The sequence below is a fragment of the Paramisgurnus dabryanus genome, chromosome 20 (genome assembly GCF_030506205.2).
Source record: "Paramisgurnus dabryanus chromosome 20, PD_genome_1.1, whole genome shotgun sequence".
NCBI lineage: Eukaryota > Metazoa > Chordata > Actinopteri > Cypriniformes > Cobitidae > Paramisgurnus > Paramisgurnus dabryanus.
Window position 1 is genome coordinate 33966331 of NC_133356.1, and position 21103 is coordinate 33987433.

General features: G+C 38.2%; 2 protein-coding genes across 3 annotated transcripts; both read right to left on the bottom strand.

The window, feature by feature from the left end:
- Positions 1-1176: 1176 nt before the first annotated feature.
- Positions 1177-4335, bottom strand: bag2 (BCL2 associated athanogene 2). Its single transcript, XM_065249625.2, has 3 exons — positions 3842-4335; positions 2477-2586; positions 1177-2392 (listed from the first exon to the last, which is right to left on the bottom strand). Exons 1-3 carry the CDS (start codon positions 3961-3963, stop codon positions 1998-2000), a joined length of 627 nt encoding a protein of 208 aa, XP_065105697.1. The 5' UTR covers positions 3964-4335; the 3' UTR covers positions 1177-1997.
- Positions 4336-4491: 156 nt separating this feature from the next.
- znf451 (zinc finger protein 451) lies at positions 4492-21081 on the bottom strand. Of its 2 annotated transcripts, XM_065249603.2 has the most exons (13): positions 20761-21081; positions 20543-20626; positions 17352-17465; positions 17154-17265; positions 16928-17075; positions 16720-16846; positions 14873-15032; positions 14288-14435; positions 8560-10055; positions 7895-7987; positions 6320-6397; positions 6168-6199; positions 4492-4675 (listed from the first exon to the last, which is right to left on the bottom strand). In XM_065249603.2, the coding sequence occupies exons 1-12, from the start codon at positions 20815-20817 to the stop codon at positions 6186-6188; spliced, it is 2631 nt and encodes an 876-aa protein (XP_065105675.2). In that variant the 5' UTR covers positions 20818-21081; the 3' UTR covers positions 4492-4675; positions 6168-6185. The 2 variants fall into 2 exon arrangements, with proteins under 2 accessions (XP_065105675.2, XP_065105667.2); XM_065249595.2 differs by lacking the exon at positions 6168-6199.
- Positions 21082-21103: the final 22 nt, after the last annotated feature.

Genomic DNA, 21103 nt, shown 5'->3' on the forward strand with positions numbered 1-21103 from the left:
AACACAGTCTAATTAAAACAGAAAGAACAGACAAGCAAGCCATGTGCAGCTGATCTATAAATAGACTCAACAGCAAGGCAGTAAAATAATATTCACAGGGTCCAAACTGGAATGCTATAGTGCAGGGGTCTCTAACCCTGCTCCTGGAGAGCTACTGTCCTGCAGATTTGACCTCCAACCCCATTCAAACACAGCTCAAGCAGCTAATCAAGGTCTTCAGGGCAAAGAATGTGATAAACTTGATGAAAGACTTGAGACGTTTTAAAACAGGATTGTATATTGAAATACATTTGAATCAAACCACTTTGTGCATTAATGTGTTTGTAGTGGATTATTTCTTATTATACCATGGGGCTGTTGAATTCTTCATTCTGGTTGAGAAATATTCCTTGCGTGTATTTTTCTGTAAAACGCACACCAATCAAATGTCTTCAAAAACCACCAGAGCAATGTGTGTGATAACTGTGTATTGCGAGAGGCTGCCTCCTGGTCATTTCTGGCTTATAACAAAAACAGAATAATGCCTAAAAGCTGCTGTGTGACAATATGTACAGCAAACAAGCCAAAAAACCCAGAAATAAGTTTTTATAAGCTGTCAAGCTGTTAAACTCAGCCTTTGAGGAGAACAACGTGGATCGCTGACTACGTTTCCCCCTAGTGGGTGCAGTTCTATTAATAGTAGTACTATGAAAAGTTGCCTTTTTCCACTTTTGTGTCTTTAAATGCTAATTGTTTGGGGTCGACAGCTTATAAAAACTTATTTCTGGGTTTTTTGGCTTGTTAGCTGTACACCCTGTCATACAGCAGCTTTTAGGCATTATTCTTTTTTTGTTGTAAGCTAGACATGACAAAAAGGCGGCCTCTCGCAATACAAAGTCAGTACGGATGGATTGTTTTCCCCTTGGTGGGCGTGGTTTTCAGGTTATGACCCATTGCGCTCTGTCTCTATTGACTGTGTGCTTTGGTACTCGGCCCGACTCCCTTTTCCAAAGTATTTTTTCAAAAATCATGCACCCCACCTTTAATAAAATATATATTATGATGATTATTATTATTATTAATACATGCAGGGATTATTAATAATTGAAAGTGATGCATCTCCCATCAGATGTTCATATACGACCATAAGCAAGTGGTATTACAATTCATTTACAAAAAATTAAATGAATAAGTGCCTTACGAGTCTTCTTTTTAATCTTGTTCCTTGTATATTTATAAATCAAACAGGCACACGGTGATATACACACAGCTCAAAGTCAATTGTCATTATAAACATGCACAAACATTATAAGCTTACATTATACACAGTGTGATGCATTTTAAAGCTTTAAAGTTGTTGGAGGCAGCATAAAACATGTTAACAAGGCACATACCAGGCAGCTGACCATACTAATCTTCTCATATTAGTGAATTTTATTTGTCATAAAACAATGTTAACGTAACTACTTAAAAATAATCCCTGCTGCACATATCTGTGTGATATAGAAATATTATAAATCTATGCATTTCTTGAAAATTACTTGCCTTGAACTCAATGTATTTCAATGGTTCACTATAAGCTTTTTGAACTTCTGGTGTCAGAACTCTTGTTCTTAATGGCTTTGGTTCAGGGTTGTTTGATAATTACGAGCTGAAGTCTACAGGACGATAGCTCACCAGAAGCAGGGTTGGAGACACCTGCTATAGTGGATCTGAACAGGATCAGTTCACAACAACCTTTCCATTCACATTGCTTCATATGGGTTAGTAAAACAAAAACAAAGATGATAATAATTATTAAAAACAAAATAAAAATGTGAGGGGTCAATATATCATGTAAACATTTATAATGGGAACTTTAAGTTAAATGCAGTGAGGTAAAAGAGAAATGCATGTGATTAAGAGGCCATAAGTGGTAATAAAGCTTCATTATAGAAGACCTTTATATATCAGCTGTGTTTGGTGGCATTTGCACCTACAGATGCTAAAAAAGGCACTTGGGTGGGTTTTCTTAACTCCTATTTGCCATTGGCAAGACCGGGCTGATCAACTTTCTGATTATCCATGATTTTAATGGTTTTCTCTGCATTGTCCACGTTCCTGATAAGAGTCTCCAGACGTCGCTTGATTTTCTTCTGATCTTCCAGGGCGCAGCTGATGATGACAGTCTGAAACTTCTGATCAATAGGCACAGGTGGTGCTTCAGTCACACATGCGGCGTGAAGGGCCTGTAGTCTTCCTCTGGCTCCCTCCAAATCCTCAAGCATTTTAGCAGCAATCTCATCAATAATGGCTGTGACTTTCTTCAAGGCCTCCTCTTGTTGGGCGTTTCGGATCGTGTCGACAGAAACCGACACCGTTAACGTCCTGCTCATAAGTCTGTTGGCAGTCAGAGAGAGCTCTTCCTTTTCCCCTGAAACAAAAGTTAAAGTGGTTTAATGTCTTACTCTGAAGCTAAACGCTCCATTAGAAAATCCATCGGATGCTTTTGGCTTACCGTCACAAATGGTCCTCATTTCCTGACTGTTTTGTATCAAATGGATGGTCTCAATTAAGCTCTCTCTCTCTTGCTCCATAGCAGTGGCCGCCTCGCGTAATGCCTCCACCCTACAAAAGATGCAAATGATTCATCTCAGCTGATTTCATAAGAGATGAACTCTGAAATGACAGATCACGTACATAACAGTGGCAGAAAATAAACACAACATTTAGGGGCAGTTTCCTAGACAGAGTTTAGATTAAGCCAGGACTTGGCTTTATGTAATTCTTACAAAGATACTTTGCAGCTGATATACATTAAGGTATGTCAGTATAAGTTGCATTTAGATTCAGTCTGCGACTATACTTAAGTCCTGTCTGGAAGACAAAAAGTGAGTGAGATGGCCCGTGTTCAATACAATTCAATTGGTCCTTTATAGCTTTTATTTCAATTTTGCATTGTTGGAAAGCAGCTATACAGAAAATACATTAGCACAAAACAGACAAAGATAAAATATTCAATAAGATGAAAGAGAGAAATATGGAAAAAATAAATAATACAAAAACAACATAAAATACACAGATTTGTTGCCATTTTTTTTCATATAAAGTACATTAGCATCATGAATTAAGTTAGGGCAAAGATGTTTTTGTTAAGTAAGAATTGCATGTTTTCTTTAAGAGGAAACTGCGTGAGGTTGAAATGATTCTATATTAAATCAATAAAATTAAACAATAAAAACCTACATTTTAAGTTTTAAATAACCTAAAGTGCAACCTTAAATAGTTTAATGCAATGATATATTTATGTTAATGTATTCTAGCATTTTTTTTTTTTTTTGCATTCTCCTTTTTTTCCTATTTTGTTTTTCATGTCCCTGCGGTTTGTCCTAAAATGTAGCTTTGCAAAAATGGAAAAACTGTTAAAATCTATAGATAAATGGGATTGAATTTCTTCGTTAACAAGATATTATAGTCAATTAAATTAATAATAATAGTAAAAAGTTTTATTGAAATGAAAAAGCCTGGAACTGAATACCATCTATATATTGTTTATGCATTAATGTAGCCTAAGCATTTTGCTCATTTTCAGAATGATACTGACAGTAACACACTCAGTAGTTTATATAATACAGTAGTAGTTTTCCTGTAACACAAATTATATATGTTAGCAAAGCAAAGGTCATGGGTTTGATTTCCAGGGAACCGACATATTGATAAAAATGTATATTCTGTAAGTCCTAAAAAAACTTGTTGAAATACAAACACAGTTATTCCTGCACCAGGTATTAAAACCCGACGCTTTGCAGACTCACTAAAGTTGTAAAGTTTTTGCTTTACATCGCGTCTGTGAGTGTAAATGTAAAGTAAATCGATGCCTTACCTCATTTCAATCTGATCCAGATTTTCCAGTAAGCGTCCGGAGCGGTCCGCCATTGATATGGTTCTGCTGAATTTCCCTTTGGATCCATCATTCAGTTTAGCGTTGATTTTTGCTTGAGCCATCGCTCGCTGATGGTCGCGTTTAATGATCGATTTCACGGGCGTGGTGATTTGTATTACAGCCGAGCGCTGACGGAGGAGATCCGATTGGCGAGGAATCGTTCTTTGGAACCGATTCTTTTTTTAATGATTCGGTCAAAAAGATTCACAAAGGTTAGACTTTAGCAGAAACTCTTAAGTAAAACTTGTCTGTATATCGTCATTTATAGGACAATAATTGAAAACAATAAAACGAGAGAAGCACTGCTGGAAACACTTTCGAGTGCTACATCAAAAGAATCAGTGAATGTTTATCCGAACAGGCACGTCAAAACGAATCATTCAAACGAATCTACTCCGTTGAACAAATCTACTGATCACGTTCTAGCGGTTTCCAGCTCGCGTCCCTGGAGTCACATCTCCAAACATGGGCTGAAAGTACTAGAGGTAAAACGCGTGCCTCATGACCTCCAGACATGAGCCAAGGAGGTCTCAAAGACGGAGGCGATTTTAGTGCCAAAATAGCAACATAGAAAAGACTGGAACACAATGTTAAAATAAGTCATTTTAATGCACATTCTTTATTCAAACAAACAAACAAACAAACCAACCACAACACAAAGAAAAATACAATGTTAACAAATACAGTGTATGGAAATCAGTGGGGAAAATGGCACAAACTGTGTCCTAATAAATCAAAACTCCTGTAAACTTCTTTTCAAGGCCTCTTCAATCTCTGCAAAAAAAAAAAAAAACAGTTTCTTATTAATTTAAACATGTACAGAATGTGCACAAAGTGTTTAAAAAAAAAAAATACAGTCAGAAAGTCAATGCTTAATCTTATTCATGCAAACAGAAAGCTACGATTAAGGAAACTGTAGATAGAGGGGTCCTATTATGCCTTAATAAAAAGTCTTGATTTTATTTTTTGGGTGTACTAGAATAGGGTTTCGTGCTTGATTGTTCAAACACATTATTATATACACAAATTTTACATTACTGCAGCACCTCTCTTCCCAATCTGTCTCTATGACCCCTGTCTTTAAAGCCCACCAACGACATACTCAGTCAACTTTGATTGGTCAAGCTGGCACAGTCTGTTGTGACATAACAAAGAGATCCTGCAAAAGCTATGCAGTGTGGACAGGTTGCCTATTTGAGCCCTGGCTTCAGGTAGGATTGGATTATGGTTGCAAAATTCTGGAAATTTTTAAGGCTGGAAACTTTCCATGAGAATGAAAAAGAATATGAATTAGCGGGAATATATGGGAATTAAGGGAAATTATTGAGAATAAACTGGAAGTTTGAAAAAATTGAAAAGTTGCCAATAACAGGGAAATTAAATGTAGTTAAAAAAATGCATTTCTGTTGAATTTCTACTCTGCACATTCTGAAGTCACATGCACACAGCTTACTGAAGGGCCATTGAGGCCACACCCCCTGCATGTGCTTATATATATATCATAACATGCACAGATCATTTCTTGGACAATTTGACATTGTTTTGTGTGCAGGATTCTTCTTTGCATGTGTTCACGTAAATTACATACATTTGTTTAAAACTTCCTTATATTGTATGTAAGCTAGTGTGCAACAACATTATACCATTGTAAAAACAGATACTGCACTTGCTGCATTTTAACAGTTTAACTAGCAAATATATAAATGTGTTTATACAGTAGCTAGCTAGCCAGTACATCTAGCACTTTTATAACAAGTATAACTTCTGCCCCTTTGCCACCCTAGACAGGATATACAAGCACAACTGCATTGTGTTTTCTTTTTGTCATTAGATTTCTTATACATTGGTCTTCAGATGCGATGTTATAATGGATAATGTGACATTTGACTTTACAGAAGGACATTGTAGTCCCAACGAGTCATTGGTTGTAGATCTAGAAATGTGTTTTCTGTTAAAGAGAATATTTTCCTTTGGAGTGGACATTATCTTTGTTACTTAATTTTATGCTCGAACAGACACATTACACACTAATTAAGGTTGAAAAAGCATAATAGGACCCAAAAATGCAGGTAGTGACAACCTGACATACCTGAAATGCTAACGTGATGACGTTTTACCTGACAAATTCAACATTTAAGCACTTACACCAAAACCATAAAACAAAACCCAGCCTGATCACCACACCACATGTGCCCATATTAGACCCGCATAGAAATCAAGATTCAAGAAAAACAAAGACAGTGGGTTTCATGAAAATGAAACATACCCACAATGATAAAACTCTTCAGGCATGCAAAGCTGGCAGAAATAAACAGCTGATTAATAACTGCAAAGAGACTTTCAATCAACTCACATTCTGACAAATGCAAAAAGGCAGAAATACAGTAAGCAATACAGTTATACAAGATCATGACCCACCTATGTCCAGATCCTTTGACTTCCTGGCTTCCTCTGCACTCAAAGCTAAAGCAAGTTTCATGTCTCGATCAAACGCATCTAAGTAAAAAATGAACATATAAAAGTTTCTTTGCTTAAAGGATTATTCCACTTTCATAAAAAATCCTGATATTTACTCAATCCCATGTCATCCAATATGTTTGACCTTCTTTGTTCAGTCAAGAAGAAATTAAGTTTTTTGAGGAAAACATTCCAGGATTTCTCTCCATGTAGTGGACCTCAACAGTTTATGGTATCAATGCAGCTTTAAAGGGCTCTAAACAATCCCAACCAAGGTATAAAGGGCGATTTATAGTCGTGCGTAGGTCCTACGGCGTAGGCTATCCGTAGCCTGTGCGTAGCTCTGCGTAGCCTGAAGCGCACCTCACAAAATTTCTAACAGCGCGTCGGCTCTACGCGGAACGTAAGCACTGTGATTGGTCCACCAGAACCCCTCCCGTCAGGTAAAAAAACTGCGTCATAGGTATTTCCGTTTGAGACGGTGAAAACAAAGATGAGCCAAGTTGAGGAGTGATTTAACTCTAACTGAAACATAAGTCGCTGTTTATTTACTTCCATCATTGCTGGTCTTCTCAAATTATACACAACAAGTTGCTATTTCTTCTTCGTTTGTGGGTTAACTTGCTTAGCTTCTTCTTCTGTGACGACTTCTGCTGCTACTGTGGTTACACGCGTGATTACTGCCAACCAGCGGTTTCGCGTGTGTTTGCACGTCGACGCGGACGGCGACGCACAAGTATAATGAAAACCGACGCGGAACCTACGCCGTCGCTGCTACGCCGTAGGACCTACGCACGACTATAAATCGCCCTTAAGGGTCTTATCTAGTGAAACCATTGTCATTTTCACCCATAAAAATAAAACTATGTGAATCAAATATTAAACCACAACTTCTCATCTTGCATTACCCGTGTGATCCAGCAGCGTGACCTTACGCATTACATAATCACGTCGAAAGGTCACGCATGACGTAAGCGCTACTACTGCTTCAGTGTTTACAAGTGTGGAGAAAAAGGAGCGTTCAATTGTTGTTGTATGTGGAATGATACTAATTAATGTCTTTGTGTCAGTTTATTGTTTAAAAAATTCTGCAAATGTACGTTTCACATATGTAACGCATGACCTTTCCACGTGATTAAGTAATACGTAAGGTCGAGCTGGCGCATCACACGGCTAGTGCAAGAAGAGAAGGTGTGTTTAAAAACTACTTATTTTATATTTTGAGGGCTGAAAATGACAATGGTTTCACTAGATGCCCTTATGTCTCGGTTGGGATTGTTTAGAGCACGTTGAAGCTGAATAGAAACTGTAAACTGTTGAGGTCCACTAAAGTCCACTATAAAAAATCCTGAAATGTTTTCCTCAAAAATTAATTTCTTTTTGCTGAACAAAGAAAGACATCAACATCTTGGATTTTTTTATGAAAGTAGAGTAATCCTTTAATGTATTTGTAATATCAACAATAATCAATAATTGCAATAACATTGCAATACAAAATGAAAATACTATGCAAGTACCAATTGTATGCAAACCTACCATCATCTTCAATATCCCGTGAAACAGTCACCTCTTGTTTGACATCGGGAACACTTGATGCACTGATGCTTTTAACATTTTGAAACTCCTCTGCTGTAAAAGAAGACAACATTTGACATTTTATCTCATGTTTAAACACACAGTGAACAATGTTCATGTTGCTGGTCATTATACAATAAAAGCAAATAGTGACGTGACCAGGAGCTTGACTTTGTCAAGAATATTTTGCATTAACAACATTAAAACATGAGTCAATGAATATGCATTGTTTGCATGGACTGATCAAAGAAATACGTCAAAGGCTTGCGCAGTTAATGCCGCAACTAATGTCTCACGCATGACTGGCCACTTTGCATTGGTGTTATTTTTGCCGCACACCAATGCGCTCATGTGTAGATGCGTCGAGTATAAACAAGGACTTAGGCATGTTGGGAAACTATCCTATGTAAGAGCGAAAATAACAGATCAATAAAGAGATCACTGTTGTGTATTATCGTGAATAAAACAGGCCTATGTACTATTCAAAAACATGGACAGTAAGTAATACCTACTAGATGATGAAAAAATATCAAGTTGGATTTAGAAAGAAAGGAGTAAATCATTGAGGAATACTTTAGGAATTGAAATAAAAAAGCAGGACAGTGGTACTGAAAGGAAGACCTCACCATTAGTCTTTTTGAAGATCGGCTGTGCATTGAGTATCTGGGAGTTGGATGCTGATTTCTTGTCTGTGTCGCTGGGTCGGTTGCAAGCGCATGGCTCTAACTGGCAGTGTTGCTTGTGATAGTGTGAATGGAAACTGGGCACGTCTTTGTGGCTCTCTAAACATATAGTGCACTGGACATCAAAACTCTTCTCAAGCGCCTCGTGTTTAATAAGCACATGCGTCTTCATCTCTGCATAGGTGGACGTCTTTCTGTCACACTGCCGACACACGTAGTCGCATTTGTTGTCGATGGCCAACTGTTTCATGCACTTTGTGAAAACGGCCTTTCGTTCCTCTCTGGATTTCTCCGAGCCAATGCAAGGACAGACTCGGGAGGGACCCGCACAAGCCAGAGGACTCTCGGCAGTGCTTTCCGTAGCCGCCTGGGAATTACTCTCAGCCGTTTCCAAGCGGTAGAAATCTTGGCTGTGCAAACTGTCGTAGTGCTCCTGAAACTCTCTTTCGTTGTTGTATAGTATGCTATCGCAAAGACCGCAGAAGAAGCGGAGGACTACATCGCCACCGTGCTCGTTGGCGCAATGGCGGCGCAGGGTTGAATCTTTGAAAAACTTCTGTGGACAGTGGCCGCATGCAAACCTCTGGAAACTGTGACTGCTCAGATCGCTGCAGTGTTTACGCACCCCCGCCTCAGAGTCGAACAGATCCTCGCACATTCGACAAAGCCACCATTCGGCCTTCGGAGGTGGGTTGGAAGTGGAACTAGCTGGCCCGCTCGATTGGGTTTCAGAACTGGTGGAAGGTTTAGGGGACGTACTAGAGGAGACGCTGTTATCTATGACATCTTCTCTTTCTTGGTAGTAGGTGTGACCTCGATGACTTACGGCAACGTGCGACATGATGTCTTCCATCCTCGGCAATTCGACCTTGCACTGCCTGCAGTGGAAAAGGAAGTTGGACAGGTGAGCGCCGCCATGGAACCTGCTCATGTGCAAACGGGCTATAGACGACTCGCCCATTAACTTCCCACAGACCGCACATTTGTGAAAGATCTGATTGGCAGCCTGGAGGTGCTTGCTCGCTTGCGACTCCTCCGTGAAACGTAGGCCACACTCGCAGAACCATGCGAGGCCTGACCTTTTCTCCCGTTTGCATTGAGAATCTAAGCTGGTCGTTCTTTGTCTCTTAGCTGACGGCTCCACTGAATCTTTGGGATCCTTCTTGCTCCCCCACATCAAGGTATCATTTGAAGGATTCGCCACGCCTTTCCGAGCATTGCGGGTTTCACTGTAGTTGCTGTAGTACAGAAGGGCTTTGTCCAGACTGCTGATCGGCTTCACGTTATGTTTGGTGTGCCCTCTGTGTTCCTCCATCTTACCCAGGGTGAGAAAGAGTTTGTGGCATGTGAAGCATTGACCCGCAAGCGCCATCTTCTTCATGATGTCAGTGACGCTTTGATCCGCAATGGCAATAGCACAACCATGTCTGCAGTGCACACTAGAAAACAAGGCAAATATGTTAGTGAAATACTGCTCCTATACTGAGCGATTCCAGGCAAATGTCAATATTTCCATAATAAAAGCATTTAACCATACAGATCTCTTAGATGTCAATATTTAGTGGCTTTAAAGGAGTAGTCCACTTTATAGATGGGGCCCATTGACTTACCATAGTATTTTTTTTCCTACTATAAAAAGTCAATGGACCCCATCTTTAAAGTGGACTACTCCTTTAATACCCATGCAAGGTCTCTGATTTTTAAACTTTTTTTTTTCAAATAATTTTCCATAGTTGGGTAAGTGCAGCTTTAAAGTAGGTCACATCCATAATGTTGTTTCCGTCATCACTTTTCCATTTGTTGGGAATTATTTTGCTTCTGGTTTGTGCATTTTAATTCACAGAATTCCTACAATGTCTCCTAAAACAGTGGTTCTTAACGTTATTCCTGGAGGCCCACTGCACTGCATGTTTTGTATGTCTCTTTTATCTGGCAGACTCAGTTCCGTTCATTGAGATCTCTTCTAATGAGCTGATGATTTGAATCAGGTGTGTTAAATAAGGGAGACATACAAAATGTGCAGGGCAGTGGGCCTCGAGGAATAACGTTAAGAACCACTGTCCTAAAACCATGTCCATTTTTGTCACATCATAACACAATTATATTTCCTTATCTAAAATAAAAAACACCAGTACAGACTAGGACTGGATTTTGTGACCAATTTGGCGATTCAATTCTTTTCTGTATGGTTTTGATTCGATTCACACCAATATTGATTAGTTATCAATATGGCCAAAAAAATTTTTTGCAGACATTAGAATTTATTTTGTGTGCTGTCACTTTAAAGCAACACTGTGTCGTTTTGTTACCTTTAAATAATGTCTCTAAAATTATTTCAATGATAGAACAACTTTTAACTGGACAAATTGTACTGTTGCTGCAACCTGAGCAGCCTCCTAGCTGCTACAAGCACACTCTGAAAGTGGCGGTGGAGGGTAGGAAACACAGCCCCGCCCCTCCCCCGTGCCTGCAGAAGAGTGTCTGATACCAGGCAATGTTGCGCTTTCAACCACATGGGGGAGCTGTAAGTCATTTTTACATGGAAACTACATAGTGTTGCTTTAAAGGGACACTACACTTTTAAAAAAATAGGCTAATTTTCACGCTCCCCTAGAGTTAACCATTTGATTTTTACAGTTTTGGAATCCATTCAGCTGATCTCTGGGTCTGGCAGTACCACTTTTAGCATAGCTTAGCAGTGTTTCCCATAGATCTGAAATTTACTTGTGGTGGTAGCTGGTGAAAAGGGCAATCATTACCCACCGACAAAAAATGGTATACTATACATGTGACAAAGAACTAATAATGTGTGACACAACACAATACTTTGATTTATTAAACATTAATATTAATTTCACATTATAGTTCATTAATCTAACCACCACAAACTTTCTTTGCCATAAACAAAGCTGACACTGTTTGTCAAAGCACCACGAAAACACTTAATGTTTTTGCACTGATATATGAAGTAATTTGATGACCCCTTTTATCAAACTCAATATACAATACTATGTATAGCCTATTAACAGTGCAGGTCTATAGATTATAAATGTGACTGATGTTATAATGGTAATAATTTATATTAGACACTTTTACCGCTTCTGCTTTCTATTTCTCTTTTGCCGATTAAAAAAAGCTTAATCCACTCATTATTTCAGATTTAAAAGTCTACTTTCTGTCCCGATGACAGAATTTACATTACAGCTTTGCGTTTTTATATCCTGAGTCAGCTTGAGCTTTGCTCGTTCAGTATTAGCACTGCTTTTTGCTACAATCTCTGTGCAAACTGTTTAGATTTTAGTAAAGATATTGTCTATTACTAGTGAGATTATTAAAAAATGGGATAAAGAAAATGAAGCGGCGCGTGGTCTGAAACAGCACTCGAGCTTTAGCGCAGTAGCGCTCGCGGCCGTTCTCCGATGGACTCGGGTTTTACACACAATATTAATCAGACTTGGGACCCGAAGTAATGAACTAGGACCGACCCGGACCCCACTGACCATTTAAAATATAAACCCGGAACCGTACGGGTCCCACATACTCAGTGAAGAAAGACCTCTAATGGTAAAACTCTGCTCAAGTTCAGAAACATGAAAGGATACAATGTGACACTGAGCTTGCTTCGCGTCGCACCCAAATTCATTGAGAAACAGAGAGCACGTGAACGGACACTCAACGGGAGAGACACAACGTGCTTGCACGCAAAATCAAGCCAACTTGGATGCTATAAGCCCTGGCTGCTCCGTATGTGCTGCAGTTGATCCAGTTTGCCGCGCTGTATGTATGATGAGTTTATGACGCGTACATCATCTTCACGGTCACCCGACCCCCACCTCTCTCTTTCTCTCTCGCTTTCTCTCTCTCTCTCTCTCAACACCTCTCTCTCTCTCTCTCTCTCTCTCTCTCTTTCTCAACAAAACACGGGTCATCCAGTCGAGTTCAGAAAATACGGAAATTCGTAAAGTGATTTTTTTTCTGGGCGGGTCGCAATTTACCTGGGCGCAGCGCCCAAGTAGAGCCTATGTATGGGAAACACTGCTTAGCATAATCCATTGCATCTGATTAGACAATCAGTTTTGATATTTTTCCTATTTAAAACTTGACTCTTCTGTAGTTACATCATGTACTAGGGTTGCCCAATTGACATTCAAAACTAGACCAAAAGCCCAATGACTGTCCAGAAGCCAAATACCAATAACTAATCAACAAAATGATTTCATCTTTAACTCGCAGAAAAAACAGCCCACAGAGACATTTTAAACAAATAACGAAAAAAATCAGAGGACTTGGCAACGTCACCCAGCGCACAGCATCTCCCGTCGAGTTCACACTTTATCTCTGGATACATGATATTTAGACTGACTGAAATTAATTATTAGAGAAATTACTTTATCTATATTATGACACTGAAATGTGAGGTCATATCAAGCACACTGTATTCAGTACTTAGAGAAAAACGCAGAGTTTTTTTGTAATTGTTGTGAGAAAAAAATCCTTGATCTTACGGCATGTTTTCTTAAAAAATGCGATGGAAAATGCGGGACATTTATGCAATTTTATGCGATGAAATTGCAGGAACTTGCAAAAACTGTTTTCAGCTTTTCCAGCCTTCCATTGATGTTCACTTCACATAATCACATCACTTCATAACGTTTCCATGTCAACAGGGGTCATGGCTGCGCTTGTGTGAAGTAAATGCAAAAATTTTCAACTTTCTGCTAAGATATGTGTGATTTTTGCTACGAAAATGCGGAGATTATGAAATCATGCAAGCCCCGCTTATTTTGCGCACTTTGGCTGATTTTGCGTTAAATCATGCAATCGCATAATCACGTTTTTCTGAAGGGACTGTGTATTATGGGATACAGTACGAGTGAAACATGCTCTGTAAATGACAGCATATATTATGGGAAATGTTACTAGTAGATCATCTGGGAATTCCATTCATACAACAACATGTGTTCATCGTGCATGTATACATACTACAAAATAGTAACAATATAGTACTAAGCTATTCTGAATATAATCAAAAACTTTAAAAAACATCAGCAGGTTAGAAAAAACTATGTTGCTGTTAAGATCACATGACCAGCTAAACAATATTTACTTAATCCTCCGAACGGTTCCTCAGAAAAAACAAATTCACCTGCAGATACAGTACTTCAACAATAATGCCATAACTCAAATCGTCAGCATGAGATGCCATATCCATCCTCAAGTACAAAAATATTACTTAGTGCACTTTAACCTACATACACACATCTAATAATAATAATACTAATACTAATACTAATACTACTACTACTAATAATAATAATGTTTAATTTCTATAGCGCCTTTCCCATGATCAAGGATGCTTTACAAAGACAGTTATAATACAGCAAACATTATACACTTAAAGAGAACATAGAAATATGCAGTAGTCATTTGCTACTGTCCAAAACATAAACCATTGCAGTTAAAATCCTGAAGTGATGTTATTAGGTTCAAGTGGCAGTGAGTTCCACAGCTTAGGAGCAATAAGAGAAAAAGACCTGCCACCCATAGATGAAAGTCCGAATCTGGGTACACACAGGAGCTTGCAATCAGATGATCAAAGAGAACGAGGAGGAGTATAGGGAGAGAGTAATTCAGAAAGATAGGAGGTAGCAAGACCACTGTTAAAACTTACTTGAAATGTGCTTTTGCCTCCATATGTGAAGTAAGAACTACAGAGCAGACTGTGCATTTGACTTTGAAGCTGATATCCTTACAGAGAGCGATCAAACGGTTCTTAGCATAGCGTGGAACTGGCACAGGAACAGCTGGTGTCTTTGCATCTAAAAGACAAGTATGAAAAAAAGAAATGCAAGCTCAAGCAAATTAAATGTGTCCACAGTTTATTCTCACACTTAAAATGGCTAATTGTTCACATTGCTAATATTACTGAACAAAGACATTCTTATGAGGACCTTTTACAAAGCACTTTGGAATGATTGATTCTGATTGGCCAGTGGTGAGATTTGCTGTTCCCAGATATTTTCATCTGAAACTTATAATAAAACCTCATCAGAGCCATCTTAATAGTGCAATTTAATACTAACAATAAATAAATTCAACATGAATACGCAAAAATAATAATATCCAGAGCCCGGTTTTCAAAAGGTTAAATCCTAATTTAGTAATCCTTTTTTTGCGATCCGTGATCACGTAATCCAGCTTACTTTTGAGCCAGTTTTTCAAAGAATATGAAGTTTGATTGTAGATGATCACAAACCAGAGAGCGAGATGGAGTGAGTGAAGTGATTTTTGGTTGACATATGCTGAAGGCATTCATCCCTGATATTGAAGAGAAGATAGCAGGCAGGACAGGCGAAGCATACGATCAACTGATAGCTCTGAGATCTGCTGTGACCATCAGCATCAGAGGACGAGACCTATAGATATCAAACACAACAGACAAAGCTATGTAAAAAATGTGCAAACGTTGTGAGAAAAGTTTCATGGGGAATTAAATATACCTTGATCCTGTGAGATATTCTATATATTTACGTTCAAATAAATTGAGCAGATGTAAACATTTGAGCAGACAAATGCACCAACTTAAGAGGACAATGAGGTACTAATATTTGAAACATGATAAAGGATATGTAGCATCTACAGTCTGAGCAGCTCACTGCAGTGGTATTGCTTGATGTCAGTCGCAATGTAATTCAGCCTTTGTAAAAGGCTGTAAGTGATGAATGATCAAAGTTTAACAGCAAACCTACAGATCACAAGTATAGCACAATGCTACACCTTTCACATATCTGAAGAGTTTAAAATTTGGAAATCTTGAAAGGCACAAGAGCAAATAAAGAGGGGGGGAAGGTTGTAAACACTATTAGGGGTGGGCGGTATGAGCAAAAATCCATTTCACGAGTCATTTTATTTCACTGTAACGGCATATTGAACGGTAGTAAAGTTTTCAGTTTATATTGTTTTTTAGGAATATAAAAAACTGCCACTCACTATAGCTTTTAACTAAATTCTCACAACAGTTTTAAAATATGATATCTTGGTAGAGCGAGAGACCTCTGCTGCATGAGCACAGAGAGAAAGAAAGCGAGGGAGCGACCTGCATTGAAATCACTGACACTTACTATGGAAATACAGAAATTACTCAAAAAAAAAAATCGGTTACGTCTGAACAAAATATACTTTCATATCGCTCAAAACTGTAAACTTAACTAACAAACAGCAAGTGATCCTCTGACCTCAGATGGAAAAAATACAATATAACCCTATTAAAACCCCAAAAATCACTAATGGCGCTTTTCCATTGCATAGTACTCCACGGTTTTGTTTAGTTTAGTTTGGGTCGGGTCAGCTCACCTCACTTTGGTGTGGTTAGCTTTTCCATCGAGTTTAGTATCACTTAGGAGTGGGAGGGATTATAGGCCTGTCGTTATATTTACGCTGCCTACTGCTGTGACATCATACACGTGAGAGCGTTGTTGTACATTCCCATACATTCATTTATTTCTCAGTCTGCCACAAAATTAAAATTGACCACCACAAATAGATGTTTGCACATCGCGTTTATAACTACCTTTGTCTCACATGACAGTTTCTGTTCAAACACCCGACCCATGGCGTCAGTCGACGGCGCTCCGCTGAGCCTCATTGAAGTTGCATATAAGCATATATAATGCGGACGTGCACGTCGCGAATGTGCCGCCACAAACTGCAAGTCTGAAAAAAACTGTTATGGTGTCCCGGATCTCAACCTGTGGATGTTTTTCATCGCTAAAAGGGTGTTTGGAAACTTATAGCAGAACACAGATAACAACATGTTTGCTTGAGACAGCACAAGCTAGCAGTAAGCTAAAGCTAATATTTACATAATAGCGATGACGCTTCTCTCAGACCAATCAGTGATCTACAGTGTTTTCGCGTCACGTTTGGTATCAGCTCGGGTCGCTTGGAACCCCAACCGAGGTGGTACGAAAAAAGTATCGGGTACTACGTACTGCACCCAATGGAAAAGCTCCCAAAAGTAAGCTGACCCGACCCAAACTAAACCAAACCGTGGGGTACTATACAATGGAAAAGCGCCATAAAGCTGAAAATAAAAATACAAACCTTAGACTCCATATGATCTCTCCATGATTCTTTGGAGTTAAAGTGGCACCCACAGGAGAGACAGGCAAAGACAGAGGAAGGGCTGCCTTTCAGGGCTATAGTGGGGTCACAAGGTGAGTGATCAAACCTGAAAAAACATAAATGTCCAGGTAAATCAAACAGGCCTCTATTTTTTAAGTAATTTAGGCAATTTATTCATGAACGACACCTTTTAAGATGGCCCTCAAGCAAGAGAGCATTGTCATAGACTCTCCCGCAGTTAATGACCGGGCAGGTTTGAGGGGAAAACCTTACTGGTGCAGGTGCTGGAGCTGATCTGCGTCTCCATTGGGAGTTGATGGCACCCGGCTGCAAACCTGAGCATTCAAGACAGAAGTTAAAGAACCTACTTCTGTCACATGCAAGGAATTTAACATCTGGGAAACATCACTGACCTGGCATTTTTAGCCATATATCCACACAACGCTTGGCATCATCACAGTTACTGTTAGTACGACTGACTGCCAGCTCATGACGTCCATGTGCTTGCTGTGAAATCATCTTCTCCTGTTGTAAAAAACTCATTTTAATGTCATGGGGACTATTACACAAAATGTATAAAATAAAGACTTAAAGACAGTGCAGAGGCAAACCTTAAAAGCTTTACACTTTTCAGCCCTCTCCTGTTTCTCAACAGCAACCTGCCGTGCCAGTCTGTCCAGTGTGGACACAGCATGAGCTCTCTGTTTGTCAACCTGCTCCTCAATCTTAACATTCAAAACAAGAGAAAGAGAAAACATAATGCAGTTTTCCATAAACATTACATTTTGGGCATCTTTCACTTTCATTTTGTCTAAAGGTTTTAACTTAATTCCTCCATAAAACTCTGTTATTTTGAAGGGTGGAAACAAACTTGTGTTTGGTCCAAGCAATCATGTTATCTACCTTTAATGTGTGTTTGGCAGATGCTTTTATTCAAAGTGACTTGCAGTGCATTCAAAATTTACTTTTTCATGGAGCAAAAAAATATATTTTCAAAGATAATTTTAAATATATTTCAAAATATACAAAAAAGGCCAAAAATAAATGTACTGAAATATATTTAGAAATGTTTATATTCATCAATATATTTTTTGGCCATTTTTTATAAATATATTTTTAAAAGAAATACATTTTAAAACATTTATATTCATGTCGCATTGGAAGAAAAACTTTGAATGTTATAGACCTCTAAACATAATAGGTTAAGAAAGATTCAAATTAATATTTTAACTGCAAAAATATACTTTTATATTTTAAACATTGAAATATAAATGATGCTTAAAACTAAATATATTTTAAAATTCAAAAATATATTTAATTAAGCTTTATATGCTAAATACATTTTGTAGAAAGTATTTAAAACATATTTTTGGCCAAAGACATTTTTTTTTTGCTGTATGTGTGTGTTCATTGGAAATCAAACCCCTCAACTAGGCTACATGAACACTATATATAATTAGGGATGCTAAACAATTAATCGCGATTAATCGTCGTTAGCAGAATAAAAGTTTTTGTTTACATCATATATGTGTGTGTGTGAACTGTGTATAATAAATTTTGTAAGGGGGTCTAAATTTTATATCCCCCATCCATCCGTTTGGCCCAATGGCGAAGTCCAAACCGCATGGGAAGGATTAATAGCGCGTTCGGTCTTTTCCGGCGCTTTGCAGATGACGTTTTGGCGTTACGTAATTTAGGTATATTTATCTCTAATCTGACTCCAAAGACAAAGATTTAGTTTATATTATATTACAAATCGGATTGATTATTACTTTTAAAGCTTACAGAATTTAGATGGATGTTTGTTTATTTATTCTGATAAAGCTCTGGTATTACACTCGTTCATTCGGTTCTCACAGTCGCACATGATCCTAGTACGGGCCTCATAATTAATATACTGGTCAACGGTCGTAAGCGAATCAGTGTTGGTCGCTGCCAGAGGTTGGACTATACGCTTAAGCGGCCGCTTTCTGCGTGCTCAACTTTAAACATACTTTATTTAGTCCCCTTAGAGGTGACACTTAATTATTACAATTATTATTTCTAATCAAGATTAATGAATAGAATAACATTGAAATAAACAGAGGTTGAGGCTGACCCTATTTAGAGTAATCAGAAATGTTACTCTAAACGGAAACACAGCCTCCACGCTTCTAAGTACACTTAAACTAACGCCAATTGCTATTCGTATCTCACAAATCCTCAGCTGATGTATTATTCACTATCTAACTGGGTTTGGGCCGATCCTAGCCTGATTTCAGTCCTTACGGTAACTACGGATACAACGATATTACTTGCAGTGTCAACATTTACCGAGCAACACAGAATAAATCAAACTTAACAATTTATTAACCAGGTAAGAAAATCACAATTCAAAGCCAATTCACAGTTCAAATAAAATGTAACACAAATACAAACCAATAGTATTTACATCAAACAGGAAATATAAAAACCTTTCATACCTGGTAAAGACGACACACAGTAAATTGTGCGGGATATCTGGTTACAGATTCCTCAAAGTAAAATAAAATACATGATGCTGTATCAAAGATACAGCATCATGGGGGTGAATTTCCATGAACAGAAAGACCCGCCGAACCATTTTACATCATTCCCTTAAATATCCAGAGAGACAAAGCATATAGGAGTTTGCTTCTGATTGGTTGTTGTAAAATTCAGGGGTGTTGCCTAATATACATACAGTGGGTGATTGGTCAACATCTCTAAGGTAGGAGTTGTCTCCCAACATTAGGTTAAGTTTACTTATTTATTGTCACAGATTAACATTGAATCCTGTTGTTGTATGGAGATGTGGTGTTTGAAATCAAGTGTAACTCTCCAGGGAGTCTCCTGTATTCGAGATAAAGTTCTGGTTCCCGAGAGGGGTGTTTTGGGGGTCTTGGTCCCCTGCCGTGAGTCCTTGAGGAAAACTTGTTGTGTTGCAAAAAAGTTCTCTTTGATGTCCTTGCTGCCTCGGGCACCTACAGGGCACACACACTGCACTCTCGGGCATCCATGCTGTGTTCCCATGAAGGGCTGACCTTTTGGTCAGGATCAATCTAAATTCTTACAATTTGTATAAATTAATGTACACAGATGCATGTATATGTTTTAGAAATGTTTACATGTGTATATACATTTGTATATTTATGTATAATTTATATTATATATAAATATAAATACTTAATATATGATTTTTTTTTCTTAAAATTATACATGAATGTGTTCATATTTATATATATATATATATATACATATTTATTATACACAGTTACCACACACATATGTGAGGTAAACAAAAACTTTTATTCTGCTAACAATTAATCGCGATTAATTGTTTAGCATCCCTATATATAATATAAATATAAGATATATATATTTGACAACACTGATGACATAACTGTTCAAGAAGCAACACATGATGATTGATGTGGGCTGTGCACATGCTAACGATATGCAATTGTTGCCATTTGCAAAGAACCACTGGACTGTAAACTTTCTTAGCGACTAAAACACAACTGAAACATACACTTAAGATCTACTGCAGAGGACAGAAATCAGGAAGATTGCCCCATATGTTGCATGTTCTTAATACTGTACAAAATACAAACCTTGAATGCAATAATTCACTTTGGATAAAAGTGACTGTCAAATGCACTACACCCACCCACCTTTATCGTGGGGACAAGAGGAGAGTGGACATTTTGCTAAGCATGTTTATATAATATTAAGAGAATAATAAGGGCTTGATATAAGAGCTGAATGAGACTGACTTTTCTAAAGAGAATGTAAATAAACTTACAGTATGTGGAGTAGGTTCACCATCCTCATCTTCAGCATCACTCAGCAGGTCTATGCACTCTAACACTGGCCTCAGAGGGCCCTCCTGCAACAACATAACCTATTTTAAACACAGTTTCAGTTGCTCGCCACAGAAGCTCCATCCAGTTCCCGTGTGTGAGGAACCAGATGCAAACAACTGCCATAATAACTCAAATGATAAGTGTCATGCACACTTACAGATACAAACTCCACATCATCTTCAACGTTCTCAGAGACAGTAGAGACAGACATCATGACATCAACCCCAACACTTTCAGTGTACGCATCGGTGCTATGCAAATCCTCGAGTGCCTGAAATAATGTTATCAAGTCTGAAAACTGCCTGCATAAAAAGCTTAACTAACCGACATGTTAAAGACAAACCTCTAACTACAACAAATACAATCAATTCATTATCGACATTAAATTACAATTTCTAAAGTGGATTCGCGCTAAAGTAAGCAAAACATTGCAAAAATCTGAGCATGTGTGAAGCAAACTAGCGTTAATCACATACAGCACAGAAGATATCGTCAAAATA

What these genes read in the sequence shown, in the direction of transcription:
- bag2 (XM_065249625.2), bottom strand. Translation starts at nt 3,963, where the DNA reads ATGGCTCAAGCAAAAATCAACGCTAAACTGAATGATGGATCCAAAGGG. An exon ending in CTGGATCAGATTGAAATGAG is followed by an intron (nt 2,587 to 3,841) that starts GTAAGGCATCGA and finishes CATCTTTTGTAG; the next exon opens with GGTGGAGGCATTACGCGAGG. An exon ending in AATGAGGACCATTTGTGACG is followed by an intron (nt 2,393 to 2,476) that starts GTAAGCCAAAAG and finishes CTTTTGTTTCAG; the next exon opens with GGGAAAAGGAAGAGCTCTCT.
- znf451 (XM_065249595.2), bottom strand. Translation starts at nt 20,817, where the DNA reads ATGATGTCTGTCTCTACTGTCTCTGAGAACGTTGAAGATGATGTGGAG. An exon ending in ATGATGTGGAGTTTGTATCT is followed by an intron (nt 20,627 to 20,760) that starts GTAAGTGTGCAT and finishes ATGTTGTTGCAG; the next exon opens with GAGGGCCCTCTGAGGCCAGT. An exon ending in GAGGCAAAAGCACATTTCAA is followed by an intron (nt 10,056 to 14,287) that starts GTAAGTTTTAAC and finishes CTTGTTTTCTAG; the next exon opens with TGTGCACTGCAGACATGGTT.